Below are 21,986 nucleotides of genomic sequence, written 5' to 3'. Positions count from 1 at the left end.
GGATGTTACCTGGCGGGATAGGTTGAGGGGTTATAGTCACACAGCATCCCAGGGGCGGGGATGTTACCTGGCGGGATAGGTTGAGGGGTTATAGTCACACAGCATCCCAGGGGCGGGGATGTTACCTGGCGGGGTGGGATTTAGGGGTTATAGTCACACAGCATCCCAGGGGCGGGGATGTTACCTGGCGGGGTGGGATTGAGGGGTTATAGTCACACAGTATCCCAGGGGCGGGGATGTTACCGACTGGAGAGATTTAGTCGAATGGTATCATCCTGAGCGTTGTGATATTACTGACGACGACGACGACGACGACGATGATGATGATGATGATGATGATGATGATGATGATGATGAGTCACAACATCGAACTTTGGTTGGGCGGGGATTCTATAGAACAAAATTGACACACAACGTCGCCCTGGGTGTGTGAATACCACCGCTTCTTATGCATAACTTATAGGACACCCACATCCACACAATTTCAGCTAACAACGCCCACCTGTTTTGAATTTTGAACCTGACGATAGTTCTGTCACTTATTATCTCACTATTATGCTATCAAACACCAACAAAAATAAATGTAACACGATTAGTGATAGAAAATGTACATTGTAATAGAGGTCAAGGTTTTGACCTCTAAAATCTATATTATTAAGATTTCATTCCGTTTATCCAAATCACTGAAGATCAAAACAAACGAAAACATATCCGCGAGGTACTCCGTATGGTGAGTATCGCCTAACACCACAAGGCAAGCTACCTTCACAAACAAAATTGATATATGTTGGACAGTGGTTGTCATGGTAACTCTCGCATTAGTACAGCTACCTCTGAGTTCGCGTCCCTGGGATATTCATCAGTTCGCATGCGCGCGAAGATGTATTTAGTTTCATAGTGAGGTCACGCGTTTTCCCCTGTACTAACTTTACGTAGTCTGCACAGATACGTGTGTGCGCTTGGCACCATCTTCAAACTTGGACAACATATACTGTTACGATTTGTGTTCCTCGTGTGTAAGCTATAAATAACTCGACACAGCTCCATCATACAAGGGCGTTACCCCTCTCGTAGCATTTTCCTTGCTGAGTTAGGTGGGCTTTTACCAATTTTCAAAACTCGCGTCATCTTGTTAAAAAACATAAGACGTTGTTTGCATCATAACTAGTGATAAACGTTATATAAAGGGAAACAATCACACATTTGACAGGATTGTTCTTTTAAAACAATTTTAGTCACTAGTAACGCGGGGAAATGGCTGGGTGGAACACCTCCTCGACATGGATGAAGATTGCTCTAATCTGTCTATGTTTGGGATTACTGTTATTTGTGATTGCTTTCGCCACGACTGGCTGGATGGTGTACACATCTTACCATTACGACAGGAGTCAGGGACTTTGGGAGTACAAGGATTGTAGAGGTCGGGGCTGCGTTTCCGGGGATGTCAACCCTAACAGGGCGATGGCAGGTAAGGATCATTGCTTGATAAAATAAAGAAAAATTGTAGTTTCTCTCTGTCCATTATGGGTATTTTTTTCATTATTTCTGTCAATGTTGCCGATGTTACGACAGTATAGTTTCATGACACTTGTACCATAAATTATAGGATTTATCAGTATAATAGGCATGTTGAGTTTATCAGATGACGTATATCTGTGACATATACCATGTTTCTAAGTTTGCATAAAACAGCAGGGATTTGTCCTTGATTTATAGTGTATTACATCGCTCATGACCAAGATTGGATATTATCACGCATCGACCTTGACCTAGTGTGTAGCATATCAACACATCGGCCTTGACTTACAGTGTAACATCCTGACACATTGACCTTGACCTACACTGCATGATAATCATGTCCTCTGCCAAATATGTATGATATTGTACAACAGAACGCCTTTTACCTAAAATTAGTGAAACAGTTTCATCTTTAATGTATACTATACATATTTAATTTACAAAGTATATAACCTAACACATCGACCTTGATTTACAATGTATGAAGGAAGACATATCGTCATTTACCTAAAGTTTGAACTACAATGTATGATATAATACACCAGCTTTCTTGACCTAATTTGTATGAAAGAGCAGGACATGGTCAATGATCGTCATTCTTTTGTAAAATACAACTTCTTGACTTACAACGTATACTATAGCGCCTTGACCTTCGTTGTATTGTACATCACGATATCTTCCTTGATTTTGAGTGTTTAGCATAACACAACATCTTTAATCTTGAACGGATGATATAACACATCGTCCATGACCTACAAATGTACAATATATGATAGCTCATTCTTGACCTACAACCTATAATACAACATGAAATCGTCCTTGACCTACAGCCTGAAATACAACACGAAATCGTCCTTGACCTACAGCCTGAAATACAACACGAAATCGTCCTTGACCTACAGCCAATAATAATACAACACGAAATCGTCATTGACCTACCGCCAATAATACAACACGAAATCGTCCCTGACCTACAGCCATTAATAATACAACACGAAATCGTCCTTGACCTACCGCCAATAATACAACACGAAATCGTCATTGACCTACCGCCAATAATACAACACGAAATCGTCATTGACCTACAGCCAATAATACAACACGAAATCGTCCTTGACCTAACGTCAATAATACAACACGAAATCGTCCTTGACCTAACGTCAATAATACAACACGAAATCGTCCTTGACCTACCGCCAATAATACAACACGAAATCGTCATTGACCAACCGCCAATAATACAACACGAAATCGTCATTGACCTACAGCCAATAATACAACACGAAATCGTCCTTGACCTAACGTCAATAATACAACACGAAATCGTCCTTGACCTAACGTCAATAATACAACACGAAATCGTCCTTGACCTACCGCCAATAATACAACACGAAATCGTCCCTGACCTACAGCCAATAATAATACAACACGAAATCGTCCTTGACCTACCGCCAATAATACAACACGAAATCGTCATTGACCTACAGCCAATAATACAACACGAAATCGTCCTTGACCTAACGTCAATAATACAACACGAAATCGTCCTTGACCTTACGTCAATAATACAACACGAAATCGTCATTGACCTACAGCCAATAATACAACACGAAATCATCATTGACCTACCGTCCATAATACAACAGGACATTGGTCTTGACCTACAGTGTTTAATAAACACAACATCGTCCTTGACCTAGAGCCTATAATACAACACATCAATCTTGACCTTTGATATATAATACAACACGGCATCATGGCATCCTTGACCTACAACCTATATTAAAACACGAAATCGTCCTTGACCTACAGCCTATAATACAACACGAAATCGCCCTAGACCTACTGTCTATAATACAACACGAAATCGTCCTTGACCTACAGCCTATATTATAACACAGCATCGCCCTAGACCTACAGCCTATAATACAATTCAACATCATCCTTGACCTACAGCCTATAATGTAACACGATGTTGTCCTTGGCCTACAGCCTATAATGTAACACGATGGCGTCCTTGACCTACAGCCTAAAATGTAACACAGCATCGTCCTAGACTTACAGTCTATATAATGTAACACGATATCGTCCTTGACCTACAGCCTAAATACAACACGACAATCGTCCTTGACCTACAGCCAATATACAACACGAAATCGTCCTTGACCTACAGCCAATAATACAACACGAAATCATCATTGACCTACTGTCCATAATACAACAGGCCATTGGCATTGACCTACAGTGTTTAATAAACACAACATCGTCCTTAACCTAGAGCCTATAATACAACACATCAACCTTGACCTTCGATATATAATACAACACGGCATCATGACATCCTTGACCTACAGCCTATATTAAAACACGATATCGTCCTTGACCTACAGCCTAAAATACAACACGACATCGTCCTTGACCTACAGCCTATAATGTAACACGACATTGTCCTTGACCTACATTATTTTACAGTCTATAATACAACACTGCATCGTCCTTGACACACATCCTATAATGTAACACGACATCGTCCTTGACCTTCAATGTATGGCACAGAATATACATGATGTAACACCGTGCAGTTAAATATGTAAATTGAATTATGAATTTAGCATGGATTTGTCTATTACCATAGATGTAATGTTGCCCAGTTACCTCCGGAAGTCATTATTATATACTATTGATGAATAATCAAAACATTGAAAACTTGGTGAGGATAACAGATTACCATTAAACTCATTAATAATTAGTATACTAGTTTAAAGTGGATGTTAGTAAAGTTTGGTCTTGCCGAATAGCGGCTGTCTCTGTTATTAAGTCAGTACGGTGTACATATTATAAAAACAAAGATGGAATAGAACTTTCTTTGATGGTATACTTAACCGTTTTCTTTCAACTACACAACAGGAGACCCACATGGTAAGTAGCAAGGGGGTTTCATACCACCGTGGAAATATATGGTATACTACAGCAGGTGCTCGTATGTTCTGGAAAATCGGCCTGGTGCTGACAAGTGTACTCGTAAATACTTGAGATTTCCCTAACCCGAGATTGTAAAAAACGTCTCCATGTGTTTTCAATGGGACGGCTGCCTCTATATTGAAACATGGACTGGATCACACGGGTACAGTCATGTGACACATACTACCGTCTACAAAAACTATACAAATTATTTTAAATTGTTAAAATTATATAAGTAAATCAGAAACTATTCCTTAAAGAAATTTTTTTTTCATAAACAATGGTAAATTTTCAAAATATTGCAAAAATGTTGCATTTTGAGGAGTGTACTTCATCAATAACGGTATTGAATATTCATACACTATGAAGCATTACCATAAGAAGTTAACAGACAGAAAATACAATACACAATATTTAATGGTAGATAATTTTTTGAATTTCAAAATTTTGTATCTGTAAAATGTATAGGACCTTATGGATGACAGGTGTTTGTACCTGTGCCAGTAGACATCAAATCCCAAAACCATGTAATTGACTCGAAAGAAATTTTATAAACCATGATTTTGTATACTTTTTCAAAAACTGGTCTCGTTCAACCAAGCTCTTGCTAGCTACGAACGCTTCACCACCCTGAGAATGTGTAGCAATCAAGCGTCTGGTTGACTGACACTAGATTGGTCAGAAATCGCACCTTACAAGAGTTGTTTGGACACAGTAGATCTTGTAATGTCATATCATGAAAGATAATGTTTACATTTGTTGATTTTGACATGTCACACGACAGAGATGTTGACACTGATTGACCTTCTGGACGCGTATGTCGTGCACGAGCCTCGTTGACATTGATGTATAGAGATATTTGTTTATTTTGTTAACATTGCGAGATTGGTGTCAACATTACTAATATTTGATTTCGTGGCGAATTGGTTGGATTTGGTTTAAGACCAGGATATCAATATCTTTTCATCCACTTCCGGTCTATGTGTTCCAAGAAAAAGACATTGGTGATTGGCTTTGACAGTGTTTGTAATGATACCACAATACAATATGAATGCGATATCTACTAAAAGTGAAGGTTGGCGCACCTGAAGAGTTATCTGTGGTACTGATATTTCGCCATGTTACACACAGCATTTTCTCTCACACCCGCAGTGTAATCAGGACAACAAACCTGTCAATCTCGGCAACATTTTCCTGGCCGACTAGTTTATGATGGAAGCATTTACTCTTCGGAATGTATCATTTCTGTTTATACAGAGTCTTCCTGGCAAGAGCGTGCTAGTAAGGCCAACGTAATATACATATAGATCGGTACATGTATGTAAGACTGAATGGTCGTTTTAGTTCGCATTACACTTTAAGTGTTAGTAAACTGCTGTTATGACGTCTGCGTCCATTGCCCGATGGCATTTTAGCAATAGCAATAAACCTTAAAAACCCGTATTTCTTTATATTTTGGGAGGGCCTTCCTAGGGATGTAAACAAGTCTGAGCCGTGTGAACGACCTTGACTTACTCTAAAAGTCATATCGGGCAAAATGGTCTAAAACATTAAAAGGGGGCAACTAATCACCTTTGTACCGGTTGCTCTAAAATAGTCTTAACGTAAAGCAGTCCCTCAATATTGCATTTTTAGGTTGAGTATGAGGTAGTGAGGTAATCTATCTTAATACAAATAGTTAGAGATTATGTATTTCATTATTCATGGGAAAATGTCTAAATATCTAATCAAGAAACGAAGCATGAAATGTGTCCAGGGAGTAACCCGAGCTGACATTTCGTTCTCTATGTGTAAATACCGACTTCATTATTATTCATAATTATTCTAATTATCAGACTCGCGGTAATTTGTAGAAAATCAATTATAATTGTCCCGACTATTTCGCTCAGAGACCCTTCCTGTGTAGGTTCGACATTCCTCAGTTTATCAGACATTCCTAAGTGTATAATACATTCCTCGGTATATCAGACATTCCTCGGTATATCAGACATTCCTCAGTATATCAGACATTCCTCAGTATATCAGACATTCCTCGGTACATTGTATATCAGACATTCCTCTGTGTATCAGACATTCCTCTGTGTATCAGACATTTCTCTGTATATCAGACATTCCTCAGTATATCAGACATTCCTCTGTATATCAGACATTCCTCGGTATATCAGACATTCCTCGGTATATCAGACATTCCTCGGTATATCAGACATTCCTCGGTATATCAGACATCCCTCGGTATATCAGACATTCCTCAGTATATCAGACATTCCTCTGTGTATCAGACATTCCTCTGTATATCAGACATTCCTCGGTATATCAGACATCCCTCGGTATATCAGACATCCCTCGGTATATCAGACATCCCTCGGTATATCAGACATTCCCCGGTATATCAGACATTCCTCGGTATATCAGACATTCCTCTGTGTATCAGACATTCCACTGTACATATGACATTCCTCGGTATATCAGACATTCCACTATATATCAGACATTCCTCGGTATATCAGACATTCCTCTGTATATCAGACATATTTCTCTGTATATCAGACATTCCTCGGTATATCAGACATATTTCTCTGTATATCAGACATTCCTCGGTATATCAGACATTCCTCAGTATATCAGACATTCCTCTGTATATCAGACATTCCTCTGTATATCAGACATTCCTCGGTATATCAGACATTCCTCGGTATATCAGACATTCCTCGGTATATCAGACATTCCTCTGTATATCAGACATTCCCCGGTATATCAGACATTCCTCGGTATATCAGACATCCCTCGGTATATCAGACATCCCTCTGTATATCAGACATTCCTCTGTATATCAGACATTCCTGTGTATATTAGACATTCCTCGGTATATCAGACATTCCTCGGTATATCAGACATTCCTCTGTATATCAGACATTCCTCTGTATATCAGACATTCCTCTGTATATCAGACATTCCCCGGTATATCAGACATCATCGGTATATCAGACATCCCTCGGTATATCAGACATCCCTCGGTATATCAGACATTCCTCTGTATATCAGACATTCCTCTGTATATCAGACATTCCTCAGTATATCAGACATTCCTCTGTATATCAGACATTCCTCTGTATATCAGACATTCCTCGGTATATCAGACATTCCTCAGTATATCAGACATTCCTCTGTATATCAGACATTCCTCAGTATATCAGACATTCCTCTGTATATCAGACATTCCTCTGTATATCAGACATTCCTCGGTATATCAGACATTCCTCTGTATATCAGACATTCCTCGGTATATCAGACATTCCTCTGTATATCAGACATTCCTCTGTATATCAGACATTCCTCGGTATATCAGACATTCCTCGGTATATCAGACATTCCTCTGTATATCAGACATTCCCACGGTATATCAGACATTCCTCTGTATATCAGACATTCCTCTGTATATCAGACATTCCTCGGTATATCAGACATTCCTCGGTATATCAGACATTCCTCGGTATATCAGACATTCCTCGGTATATCAGACATTCCTCTGTATATCAGACATTCCTCGGTATATCAGACATTCCTCGTATATCAGACATTCCTCGGTATATCAGACATTCCTCGGTATATCAGACATTCCTCTGTATATCAGACATTCCTCGGTATATCAGACATTCCTCTGTATATCAGACATTCCTCGGTATATCAGACATTCCTCTGTATATCAGACATTCCTCGGTATATCAGACATTCCTCGGTATATCAGACATTCCTCGGTATATCAGACATTCCTCGGTATATCAGACATTCCTCTGTATATCAGACATTCCTCGGTATATCAGACATTCCTCGGTATATCAGACATTCCTCGGTATATCAGACATTCCTCGGTATATCAGACATTCCTCTGTATATCAGACATTCCTCGGTATATCAGACATTCCTCGGTATATCAGACATTCCTCGGTATATCAGACATTCCTCTGTATATCAGACATTCCCTCGGTATATCAGACATTCCTCGGTATATCAGACATTCCTCGGTATATTAGACATTCCTCTGTATATCAGACATTCCTCGGTATATCAGACATTCCTCTGTATATCAGACATTCCTCAGTATATCAGACATTCCTCAGTATATCAGACATTCCTCTGTATATCAGACATTCCTCTGTATATCAGACATCCCTCGGTATATCAGACATTCCTCTGTATATCAGACATTTCTCTGTATATCAGACATCCCTCGGTATATCGGACATTCCTCGGTATATCATACATTCCCCGGTTTATCAGACATTCCTCGGTATATCAGACATTCCTCGTTATATCAGACATTCCTCAGTATATCAGACATTCCTCAGTATATCAGACATCCCTCGGTATATCAGACATTCCTCGGTATATCAGACATTCCTCAGTATATCAGACATTCCTCTGTATATCAGACATTCCTCGGTATATCAGACATTCCTCGGTATATCAGACATTCCTCAGTATATCGGACATTCCTCGGTATATCGACATCGATCAGTATAACCTGATGACACATGTCACCTCACGACATTTGAAAATCAAATAATTTTGTCTTTAAAACATGAAACTTGTTAAAGAATATCGTTAAGTCCTAAAACCAATGGCTGAGGCACTTCTTTATGGGGCGCCGTTTTACTATTTATTCCCATTTGGTGATATCACCTATTCAAATGAGTGATATAACCTATTCGAATAGGTGATATCACTTAAGAACTTTTTTAAGTGATATCACCGATTCGAATAGGTGATATCACCTATTCGAAAGAGTGATATCACCCATTCGAATAAGTGATATCACCCATTCGAATAGGTGATATCACTTAATGAAACGAATAGGTGATATCACTCATTCGAATAGGTGATATCACTTAATGAAACGAATAGGTGATATCACCAATTCGATTAGGTGATATCACCAATTCGAATATCACTTAATGAAACGAATAGATGATATCACTCATTCGAATAGGTGATATCACAAATTCGAATAGGTGATATCACTTATAAAATTTCATAAGTGATATCACCTATTCGTATAGGTGATATCACTCATTCGAATAGGTGATATCACTTAAGAATTTTATAAGTGATATCACCTATTCGAATAGGTGATATCACCAAATGGGAATAAATAGTAAAACGGCGCCCCATACTTCTTTGCTAAATTTGTCCCCGAAGTTATTGAGAGCACAGGAGTTTGGCACGAAGTTTTAACCCACTGTTCATATTTATATGTAGGTATTATATGTAATGTATCCTAGTGCCTGTGCTTCAGTCGGTAGTAGCCTCGTATGTATACGTCCGCCGAGTGGACGGCTGAGAGCCCTCCAGTGTACGTTGTAGTGGTTCAATGGGATGAATGGGAGGAGTCGGTCATTTGTCATCTGTTACAGTACTACCACAGGGGCTACCGACGGGGTTTGTGTCGTAATTATCCTTCACATTAATATACACGCATCAACTAAAATAAGTTGCTGTGGGGGTTTATTTCGGATAAAACAAAGGTTTTAATAATAAAAGAAGAAATGAACAAACAATATTTTTCTTAAATCGTGTTTTCATTAATATATTTATGATTCCGCTATCATCGGCAATTTGTTTCTGATTTTTTTTTTCAATTTGCGTGAAACGCGATTAAATGGTTATAGTTTCTGCAAAGATTAGTGTGTTTTAGATGCAGTATATAATGTTTATTATTATTCATGGAATACGGTTAAATAAAATATACATTTTGTAACATTGTTACCGATATATTAATACATACACAGACACACACCCTCGCACATATACAATGTATAAACAATAATGTAAGTATGCTTGCCGATAAGAGCATTTTCAAAAGTTTGAATTCATAGGCAGTGTGAAATGTCAAATCCAAGATGGACTTTTTCATCTCTAGTTGGCATTAATACTGGCTATGAAACGAATCCAATGTCTAAACATTTTCTCTCGAAGCATGCAAACATTCCAAGAACAAGTAAAAGTCATCTAAATGTTTGCATCTAAATAGGATGTCCTTATGTTATGCGAAGAGCGAAAAGCGTCAGAATGACTCTGTACCAATGTAATTTTCTCCTGAAAGTGTTTTACAACGACTTAGAACGGAAGTGTTGATATACATAAAACAGATATAACGACTTTGGCAGGTGTCTCAGTTAGACCTGTAGCTGTAACTACAGATTGCCAAATAGTACACGTTCTTCGTTCCCAATGTCATATGTACTAAAGGCTTATTTATCTCAAATTTCATGAAATAGGAAATTTAACCTTTCAACAGTTTAAAGCATATCAAATATATTCAAATCATATATTAGTCATATAAATATGAATAACATTCGACATCCAGTTACCTTCACCCTTTAATAATGCCTATAAATCGTTAAAAAGCTCAAACGGGAGTGCTTAAACCTCAATCGAATTCATAAGTACTGTAGAATATTTTGTGCATACGATATCTGCGAAAGGCATGAATGAAGGTGTAAAGTAAGAAAAAAAACCCTGATCTGGCCCTTGACTGCTGACCATCTGGATAGTATCAGGTCTTTCGCTTGACCATTACCCCAGTTATGGCCCCAGATGCCGAAACTCGCGTTCAGGTAACCTATTACATTTCTGAAAGATGAAACGGTGCCAAGAAAGTGTTCAGATATTCAGGAGGCGCCAAACGGGGTTGGATAATTATTAAAAGCATGTTTTTTTTTTTATATTTTATAGAATAACATGTCAGAAATTATCTTTATGGTTATATATTTCAGGATATTTAATAAAATTGTAAATAGATTTGCTGATTTGTTTCGATCAAAAATCAGTTTAACAGAAAAATTCCTGAACCCCTCTGGTAGCCTCATAGAGCAATTCTATGAAGGTATAAATAGAAAAAGCTACTTCTTAAAATACACTAACTTTCTTACGTTTCATTATCTGGTTTAAAACTTAAAACGCCAAAGTAAAAGGATGAGAGTGAACAGAGGAAATCAGACCCAGAGGTTTGTCAGAGGAAAAATAGCCGTCTTAAAATTGGGCATGTAGCCCTAGACAATTGCGCACTGTATGTTATCTTGTACTGGTCGAGCGGAATAATATCAGCAATAAGTTGAACATGTAAGAATCCGCTAGTGTTTATTTTCGTCTGTGGGCTATATTTGTATCTGACAGTTAATTATCTTCGCGTGGAAACATACTTCTAGGGATATCATTCATTAAAAAGGTTACCGATGGAAAGGACGGAAACTTTCTCTGACTAGTTCTGTGCTTGTGTTTGATACAATGTAGCTATTTAATATACTGGAGTGCTAATTAATTCCAATCGGTAAAATATCAATCAGTTTGGATATTTTAAACATTTGTTTTGACCTATAACAATGGCACATAAATGGTATGACCATTTTACGGTGTGGCTAAAAATAGGACTAGTTTTACAAATCGTGTCTACAATTTTGTTCATTGTTGGATTTTCTACGGATGTTTGGATCTTTGCGACATTCCGGGAGGACGCTAGGCGAGAGTACGGCCTGTGGAGGTACCTATTTTACACGTACAGTTCACGCTACGAGGACGTCGGGGCCATTAGAGCGAATATAGGAAACAATGCTATTGTTATTACGAGATCAGGTGAGGACACAGGTAGTCTTTATAGTGAAACGTTAGTATTTTCAGCCTTACCCTTTTAAAATCATTGTTATATGTGAAACAAATACGTATTGCTATGACCTTGCGTTTCTATGTCGTAATAAAAAATACATTCCTGATCATAAAGGGAACGGCTTAAGTATGACCACAGAAATTACTTCATGAGCGCTATATATTACAAACGAATTCGATAAAAAATCAACTTCTACAATCTAACGGGTAATCTAGATAAGCTATCATTTTAAAAGCACGCCTACACGAGCAGCAATAGCGATTGCGAATTAGCAGATAAGGGCCGCGTCTTATCTCGTATATAACCAATGTATCTTCAGCAGCATGGAGCCCACTCGATAAATACTCTGATTCCTGTATATAAATAAACCAGGCTTTCTAATGTAGACGCATATTATTTAATATGATGTGTATAACTTACAAATTAAACACAACTCAACAAATACCAGAGATATGCCCCTTTAGATAGCTGAATTTTATATGATTTTCATATATCATTTGATCAATATAATTTGTTGATCTTGTCGATTTTCATCTATCTGTCATGAAATCCTTGTGCCTCGTTATAGACACGAGCGAGATTATGAAGTTTTAATTCCCTCTCGTTGCTTCCTCCTCGTCATCATGTAATTTAAGTAGCCAACTGTTCGTGTGTTCATAATTAATTCAATCAGCGCTCCTCGCCGTAAAGACTTCAGCATACTGCGCCGCGTTCCTCCTTAAAGAGTTATGACGTAATTAAACAGGTGTTTTTTTCAATCTTGCAATAAAACCAAGTACCCCGTAGTGATCCTCTTATCTTATGATGTCCGTGTTTACATCTTCTTATAATGACAGGAAGTGATGTTTACACATTCCTGATGTACATTTCTCACAAAGAGGCCCCCGACGGGGTTTACAGAGGCGCAATATTTTTCGTTTACAGTTTTTATTGTGTTGTCGTTTAAACTAGATCTTTTTGATTACATTTTAACGTAAATCCTGACACATTCCACGATACAAAATATAACAGCTAACGGGTACAAACGCAGGCGTTTTATATAAGGGCAATATATAACGGACGAAACAGCACGGTAATGTTTTTTTTTGTTTTTTTTACTAAAATTGTCGACTACACCGTTTGTTATCGACAAGATAACCGAAACATCATATCCTGAACAGATGTTGCAAAAACTCCCTCTTGTCTGTAATAATGAAACTGTATGATATTGTGCCACATAATGTTGTTATTGTTTATCTTTTCCCCTTTGCCAAACGCCTTTTTCAAGGTGAAACCTACGTTTTACAATATTAGGTATAACTTGCTGCACATGTAAGCGTTTTGTGGAATCAGTAATTCAGTTCCCGCTATCAAAGAGTTAGATATGTATATCAAAAGCTCACATCCGTCTGACGCTATCTTTGATCACGGCGACTCATTTATATCACATGTACATGAAATAATCTTAGTTTTGCTAAGTGACATGATAATATTTGCTCGCTGTATCACTTTTCGAACTGTACTTTTCATGGATGGGATGAATTTCAGGTATCGTGCTTCAGTGTTGGTTTCTATATTAGTTGAATTGATGACTGCTCGTGTGGTCTTGAGATCACTAGGGACTATCACTGCAGACATCAGACATCAAGGTCTGCTGCGACCAACATGTCTTTTTCTTTTCTTTTTCTGATTTACATATTCTTTTGATACCACATTGTAGATACCATTTTGGGATGATGATTCCTATGGCAATTTTGGGGATGACGACTCCTTTAGCAGTTATATGGGTGATGAAACCTATAGCAATTTTGGGGGTGATGAAACCTATAGCAGTTTTGGAGGTGATGATTCCTATAGCAGTTTTAAGAGTGATGCCTTTTATAACAGTTTTGGGGGTCATGATACCTATAGCAGTACTAGGAGTGATGACTCCGATAGCAGTTTTAGGAGTGATGACTCCGATAGCAGTTTTAGGAGTGATGACTCCGGTAGCAGTGTTGGGGGTGATGACTCCGGTAGCAGTTTTAGGAGTGATGACTCCGGTAGCAGTTTTAGGAGTGATGACTCCGGTAGCAGTTTTAGGAGTGATGACTGCTATCTCCGGTAGCAGTGTTGGGGGTGATGACTCCGGTAGCAGTTTTAGGAGTGATGACTCCGGTAGCAGTTTTAGGAGTGATGACTCCGATAGCAGTTTTAGGAGTGATGACTCCGGTAGCAGTTCTAGGAGTGATGGCTCCGGTAGCAGTTCTAGGAGTGATGACTCCGATAGCAGTTTTAGGAGTGATGACTCCGGTAGCAGTTTTAGGAGTGATGACTCCGGTAGCAGTTTTGGGGGTGATGAAACCTATAGCAGTTCTAGGAGTGATGACTCCGGTAGCAGTTTTAGGAGTGATGACTCCGGTAGCAGTTCTAGGAGTGATGACTCCGGTAGCAGTTTTAGGAGTGATGACTCCTGTAGCAGTTCTAGGAGTGATGACTCCGGTAGCAGTTTTAGGAGTGATGACTCCGATAGCAGTTTTAGGAGTGATGACTCCGATAGCAGTGTTGGGGGTGATGACTCCGGTAGCAGTTTTAGGAGTGATGACTCCGATAGCAGTTTTAGGAGTGATGACTCCGGTAGCAGTTCTAGGAGTGATGACTCCGGTAGCAGTTTTAGGAGTGATGACTCCTGTAGCAGTTTTAGGAGTGATGATTCCGATAGCAGTTTTAGGAGTGATGACTCCGGTAGCAGTTTTAGGAGTGATGACTCCGATAGCAGTTCTAGGAGTGATGACTCCGGTAGCAGTTTTATTTAGGAGTGATGACTCCGGTAGCAGTTTTAGGAGTGATGACTCCGATAGCAGTGTTGGGGGTGATGAAACCTATAACTGTCTTTTGGGATGACTTATGACTTTTTTTGGGGATGACCTAAGACAGTTTTTAGGGTGTTTTATTACAGTTAGTGGGGGGATAAAACCTATAGCAGTTTTTTGGGTTGACCTATAACAGTTTTTTTAATGACCTATGACCGTTTTTTGGTGACCTTTGACAATTTTATGGGTCACTTATGACAGTTTTTTGGGTGACCAATGACAGATTTTGGGGTGACCTACGAGGGCTGTTTGATATGTTGTGAGCATCATGTTAAAGGATTTCAATTTTGCTGGACATATTGTATTATTTTTTAACATAATATCCTTCAGTATCTACACACTTTTGCCAGTGGTGTTTAAGGGCCCCAGTGCCACTTTTATAGAACTCCTTTTCTTGGCTGTTCAGAAAGTCATCCTCTGCATGTATGACGCCATCCTCGGACTGAAAGTGGGTGCCTGAAATAGCTGTTTTCAGTTTTGAAAATAGATCAAAGTCTCATGGAGCGAGATCGGATGAATTAGGCGGATGCTCAATCAATTTAAAGCCACAATCGTGAATGGCAGCCATGGCAATAACAGACTTGTGAACCGGAGCATTGTCCTGATGGAATAACACAACTTTATTGAGCTTTCCGCGGCGCTTAAGTTTGATATTGTCTCGTAACTGCCTCCTCAGAAGTGAAGCATTGTATGCGTCATTGATTGTTTGTCCCTTTTGGAGACAATCTTACAGCAGAATACCATCTGCATCCCAGAAAATCGAGGCCATAATCTTCCCAGCTGATGGAACAGTCTTTGCCTTCTTTGGCGGGGGAGAGCCAGGGTGCTTCCATTGTTTCCATTATTGTTTGGCCTATATGGTAAAATGATAGACCCATGTTTCATCCATAGTGACAAATCTCTGAAGAAAGTTGGCAGGATCTTCCTCAAAAAGGCTATGATTAGCACTCGATAATATGCGCCTGGTGTGCTTCTGATCAACTGTCAGAAGTCTTGGTACCCATCGGGCCGAAAGCTTTCTCATTGCAAAATCCTCGGTCAGAATGGAATGTACTCTTTCCTGTGAAATGCCAACTTTTCCGGCAATATATCATTCTATGACTCGTCTGTCAGTCATAACAGTATCAGGAACTTTATTGACATTTCTGGGGTTGCAACATTGACAGGCCTTTGAGGACGGCTGTCATCCTCAAGGCTCTGTCGGCCGCTCTAAAATTCCGCCACCAATCTTTTCACGGTAGCATATAAAGGGGCATCTTTCCCTAGTGTTGCTACCATATCATTATGGATATCGTTAGGTGTTAAACCTCTTTAATGCAAATAATGGATCGCTATTTTCCACCGATTTTGTCCCATTTTGCAAAAGCCGCTTGTCTTGTTTACATTAGAGTACTACCTCGTCGATATAAACTAACCAACTGAGACCAGTCTTTGGGTACACGGCCATACAAAAATGTATATAGTCAGAAAATAGTAGGACTTAAACAGAACATCTTTGAGTACATTCTTCATTACGAGGCTCACAACATATCAATCATTCCTCGTATGCCAGTTTTTGGGGTGACCTATAACAGTTTTTGGGGTGACCTATAACAGGTTTTTGGGGTGACCTATAACAGGTTTTTGGGGTGACCTATAACAGGTGATGTTGTTTGTGTTTGGTATAACGAGGTTAGTCGTTGTGTATAGACTAACGTGATGTTATTTGTGTTGGGTATAACGAGGTTAGTCGTTGTGTATAGACTAACGTGATGTTATTTGTGTTTAGTATAACGAGGTTAGTCGTTGTGTATTGACTAACGTGATGTTGTTTGTGTTTGGTATAACGAGGTTAGTCGTTGTGTATAGACAAACGTGATGTTATTTGTGTTTGGTATAACGAGGTTAGTCGTTGTATATTGACTAACGTGATGTTATTTGTGTTGGGTATAACGAGGTTAGTCGTTGTGTATTGACTAACGTGATGTTATTTGTGTTTGGTATAACGAGGTTAGTCGTTGTGTATAGACTAACGTGATGTTATTTGTGTTTGGTTTAACGAGGTTAGTCGTTGTGTATTGACTAACGATATGTTATTTGTGTTTGGTATAACGAGGTTAGTGGTTGTATATTTACTAACTTGATATTATGTTTGTTCGGTATAATGAGAATTGTCGTTGTGAATTGACTAACGATATGTTATTCGTGCTTAGAATGACGTGTTTAGAATCAAATATTTGTAATGTTATGCATTTGTAACACACTGACATTGGTAGTCGCACTTGTAATAACAACATCTGCTGACGTAATAGAGCGACTGTCTGGACTAGTTCCAGCTCCGATTTAGTGGTTCACATTGTTGATTACATATACCTTGCCTGACGCTGTATCTTGAGGTGCTGCATGACGTCAATGTGTCAATATTAAGTTTACTTTCGGATCAACAGTTTGTCCAACCAGACCAGCCAGATGTTTTTCCTGTCAATGACCTTGATACATGTACAAACTTTTGCAAGTAAAGTTTCTTTGTCAATGGAAGAACAGAATCTATATTTGAAGAATAATACCTTGTAATATTTACTGGGTTTGACATGATCTGTTATTTCATATGACGTTTCTGAAACGAGTTTCGGAACATTTCCATTTGGTAAGCTAACTTGGCACAAATTGCAAACATACGGCCGGGCCGTTGATAGGGAATTTTTCGAAGACGTCTTTAAGATGTGATGAGTTTTATAGACCGTTTTATGACATGGTAAAGAATTTAAGACAATTTTAATAAACATCAAATGATTGCATATTCCATCATGATCTATAACACTTACATGCAATAATTTTCTTATATAAGTTATGATTTGATCAGACTTACACCCACACAGCAATCGTACAGTAGGTGTGTGGATGTAATCAGATGTTATGGTTATATAAATGTAATTGAGCTTGTTCTGAGATCCACGTGATAACTAGAAATATACTCTAAAAGTGCAACTGGTCACGTGACATCGCTCTTTCAATCACGGTTGGAAATAAGAAACATACACACGGCGCAACATAGTCGTAAATCTTGTAAATATGATACATTTTATCTAAATAAACACAAAACCGGAAAAGGATTGTGTTGTTATAGAGCCATTTGATTATGACGTCATTTGATTATGACGTCATATCGATAATCACATGGAAATCTTACTGCACATTACAGTTTTATAATTGCCATTTTATGACATTTATTTGCCAATGAATAAAATAAGTGTCGATTGTTACATAATTATGTAAGTATTACCAGACTGATTTTGACGGACATTTTGAGAAAATGACTTTATTTTGTTAATTGTGGCGAAATATTCATTTCAACGATAAATGGGTAGCCGGTATGTTTAACCTTTGACCTTTTGTCCTGACCTTGACCTCATTATGTTACAGATTGGTACCGTGCCACCCAGGCTATGGAGTGCTTTGGTCTCATCTGCATCGTCATCGCCACCTTCCTCCTTCTCCTTTACTTCTTCGTCGCTTCATGTAAAAGAAGGAATGCTCTCATTGCCACGATCATCTTCACGTTCGCTGCTGGTATGTAACCTACGTTTTAATAAGTGTTGATACATATTTGTTGGAGAAAGAATCTGAAAATTATAATTAAATAAAATGTTGAAAAACGGCATTTGATCATTTGAAACCTGAATTTAATTTTTTGTAAAATGATTATCCAAAGTAGCTTAAGTTTCAAATAAATAAATAAAATAAATAAATAAATAAATAAAAAAAAATAGAGAACAAGTATTTCTCAAGATGATTTTAGTTGCATTTATTTCTTCATTGTTTTACAGTGGGTTTCATCATCATCGGTATCGCCATTTTTGCATCCAAGTTCGACAACTACGGCTATGAAATAGGCTGGTCAATGGGCTTGGCCATCGCGGCAGCCATATTGGCTTTCGTGGCGGGCATCATGGAGGTTTTAGAAATTAAATAAATTAATATATTACTTCACCTCTGACGCCAAATACAGAAGTTTCCTCCATCAAATAAGGGTCAAGTTTTCATGATCACTGTCATTCTCAGGAGAAGGCGTGGAGACACTGGGCATTCCGCCATAACTTTCTCGATGCAACCAACTTATGGAGGCAGACTGTTATTTTGGCAGGACGAGGTTTCATGTAATCCTCTTGCCAACCATCTTGTGACCAAACCACGATAACTACCGAATGGAAATTGTCTTCAGGTTACCATGTATATGCTCTAAATCCCCCATTTTCACAACCTTTGCACTTTACTCCGACAGATAAGACTTTTTGGCTTTGTATTTTTGAAAGTGAAAATGAGGCACGTATGGCCAAAACCGCGGAATCATTGTGGAAATAATCCCAGTATATAGTAAACATCACGTGACTGAAATCATGGCTGCCGTTTTGGATTTTGATAAAGCAATGAATGTGACATTTAAAACTGTCTAACACGGCTCATTTTTTGAGTTTTACATGATTGTAAATTTTGTAATAGTTTATAACAATATTTATATGATACGTCTGACAATTTCAGTTTTATAGATTTGTATAATTTTTGTCTTTACTCAAAGTGCTTTTATCTCTAAGCATATGTGTCAAGGTCGCAATGGCAATATTTTTTTTCAAAACTGAGTCAAAGCTAACTAACTCACCGTAACTCACCGTTCTTGACGTCATTTATGATTTCGAAAGAAGTAAAAATATCATTTAAAAAGATTTCATCACTGCAGATTTTGATTTTCCCGTCATGAACTAAGAAACACTAATTATGTCTCAGAAGTCAACGCTACAAATTTGCGTGGAATTTATGGATATACAGTATATAGTTTTGGCAAGTGTTTTCATGTATGACCTTGACCCCAAATGTGTTATGGTGACGTAGGCAGCAGAAGTATAAATGGCCGTTGTGTTCTCGTTCTTTTTGTTGTTGTCTGATTCTGATTGGTGGGGACCACATACGTGTATAAAGCGAGACCCCCCGCGGTGTCGGATACCAGTGTTCAAACAGTCCAAGAAAGATAACTCTTACTAAATTTGTGATTTCCCTTGTCAAACTTCCTCATGTTATCAAATAATATCATATATATATATATATTTAAAGTCTGGTTGGTATTTCGTTATGAGTGAATGCATGGCTCAATTGTTTAAAATGTATAATGCAAATGACATTTATTTAGCTATAGTTTGCTTGTGTAATATTGTTCTTTCTTACTATAAACATTTTAATAAAAAGATAACACAAAACTGAACTTCTTTTCAGATTTTTTTCATTAAAATCGTATCGACTTTGTATCTATAGCTTCCACGAATATGAAATCCATACCTTACGATAGACTATAATAACATATTCCACTACAGACCCAATACCGACCCAAGTTAGACAAAAAGTCTTGACTCCAAAATATACTCAACAGACTTTGTCAAACTCTAGTTGGAAAACACCTGTCAGCTAAAGCTGTTGAGAATTTCACTGTTATCAGAGTCTTCATGTGGAAAGTAAGAGTTCCATTCCGGGAAAAGTATTTATTGTATTCCAATAATTACAGAGTTGGTGCCGTTCACCACTCCAAGTGTTAGATGTAGGAGATCGAGATGCTTCTCTTGATGTTTAAGAACCTGGGTTGTGGTTGTCTTCATGGACAAAGATTGTGTGAAGGAGGGAATAGTGTAAAAGTGGAGAGTATAGGTCACCTTAACAGCTCAGGCCTACATATGCGTACCAGTATACACAGGGACATAATAGATTTGGTGCAACTGCCCACTCCACTTTAATCCCATTGGAAAAACCTGGGTTGTGTGTTCGATTTGTAGGAAAGATGGGGCAATTATTCTTAGTAGCCCGAGTTTCCTCTGGCCTGGCCCTGACACCACGTTTGCTGTAGAGCCCCTACACCAGACATGGTGTCAGGGTCAGAGAAAACTTGGGGTAATTCTTGGGTGTGAATTGGATGAATTACGGATCACCATGATTGCGACTATTCGGACCGAATGATTAGGTTCAGCAGTCTCATTTGTTTATTCATCTTGAAGCCTTACGGCTCCTAATATGTACACAGAATACTCAATTTCAACAACATATATACATTATGTAAGTTAGGAGATGAACAAAAGATGTCAACTCCTTGAGGGGATATTGCCCTACAGATATGAATTCCTTCCTTTCATTATCAAAGAGCTGAGACAGGGGGTCCTCCCTCCCGGAGTCCTAAACAGTGCATCACAACAAGAAATCAACCGAGACATACACCCCAAAAAATACAAATACAAATTAACAGAGAACGGGGCGACGTTATGAAAATGACCTATGAAATCAGACCCCGGTTCCTTCGTTTTACCACGAGGCTCCATTTTCAATATGATATGATTACAAAAGGGATGTGCGTCACAGTTCCGAATTACTGTATATAAATGTAGTGGTATACATTGTGTGATATCATAATGATACATATTGTATAATATTTTATAATATACATCGCTATTATATGTTACACTATACATTATATATTATAATAGTATACATTGTATAACATGTTATGCTATACATATCCTCATATGTTATAATGGTTACATTGTATGACATTGTAATGGTGTACAATGTATGACATTATAATGGTGTTTATTGTATGACATTATAATGGTGTACAATGTATGACATTATAATGGTGTACAATGTATGACATTATAATGGTGTGCAATGTATGACATTATAATGGTGTACAAGTTATGACATTATAATGATGTATATTGTATGACATTATAATGGTGTATATTGTATGACATTATAATGGTGTACAATGTATGACATTATAATGGTATGCATTGTATGACATTATTATGGTATACAATGTATGACATTATAACAATGTACATTGTATGGTATTATAAGTGTGTATATTTTATGCCATTATAATGGTGTTTATTGTATGACATTATAATGGTGTACAAGGTATGACATTATAATGGTGTATATTGTATGACATTATAATGGTGTATATTGTATGACATTATAATGGTATACATTGTATGACATTA

At 38.0% G+C, this 21,986-nt stretch overlaps 1 protein-coding gene across 2 annotated transcripts; it reads left to right on the top strand.

Moving 5' to 3' along the window:
- The first annotated feature begins 929 nt into the window (after positions 1-929).
- LOC117323350 lies at positions 930-20,203 on the top strand. 2 transcript variants are annotated; one of them, XM_033878526.1, is made up of 3 exons: positions 930-1,468; positions 18,373-18,519; positions 18,777-20,203. In XM_033878526.1, the coding sequence occupies exons 1-3, from the start codon at positions 1,255-1,257 to the stop codon at positions 18,920-18,922; spliced, it is 507 nt and encodes a 168-aa protein (XP_033734417.1). In that variant the 5' UTR covers positions 930-1,254; the 3' UTR covers positions 18,923-20,203. The 2 variants fall into 2 exon arrangements, with proteins under 2 accessions (XP_033734417.1, XP_033734416.1); XM_033878525.1 differs by lacking the exon at positions 930-1,468 and adding an exon at positions 11,452-12,108.
- Positions 20,204-21,986: the final 1,783 nt, after the last annotated feature.

Source organism: Pecten maximus, chromosome 3 (genome assembly GCF_902652985.1).
Source record: "Pecten maximus chromosome 3, xPecMax1.1, whole genome shotgun sequence".
Lineage (NCBI taxonomy): Eukaryota > Metazoa > Mollusca > Bivalvia > Pectinida > Pectinidae > Pecten > Pecten maximus.
This window is presented reverse-complemented; position numbering and strand designations above follow the sequence as displayed.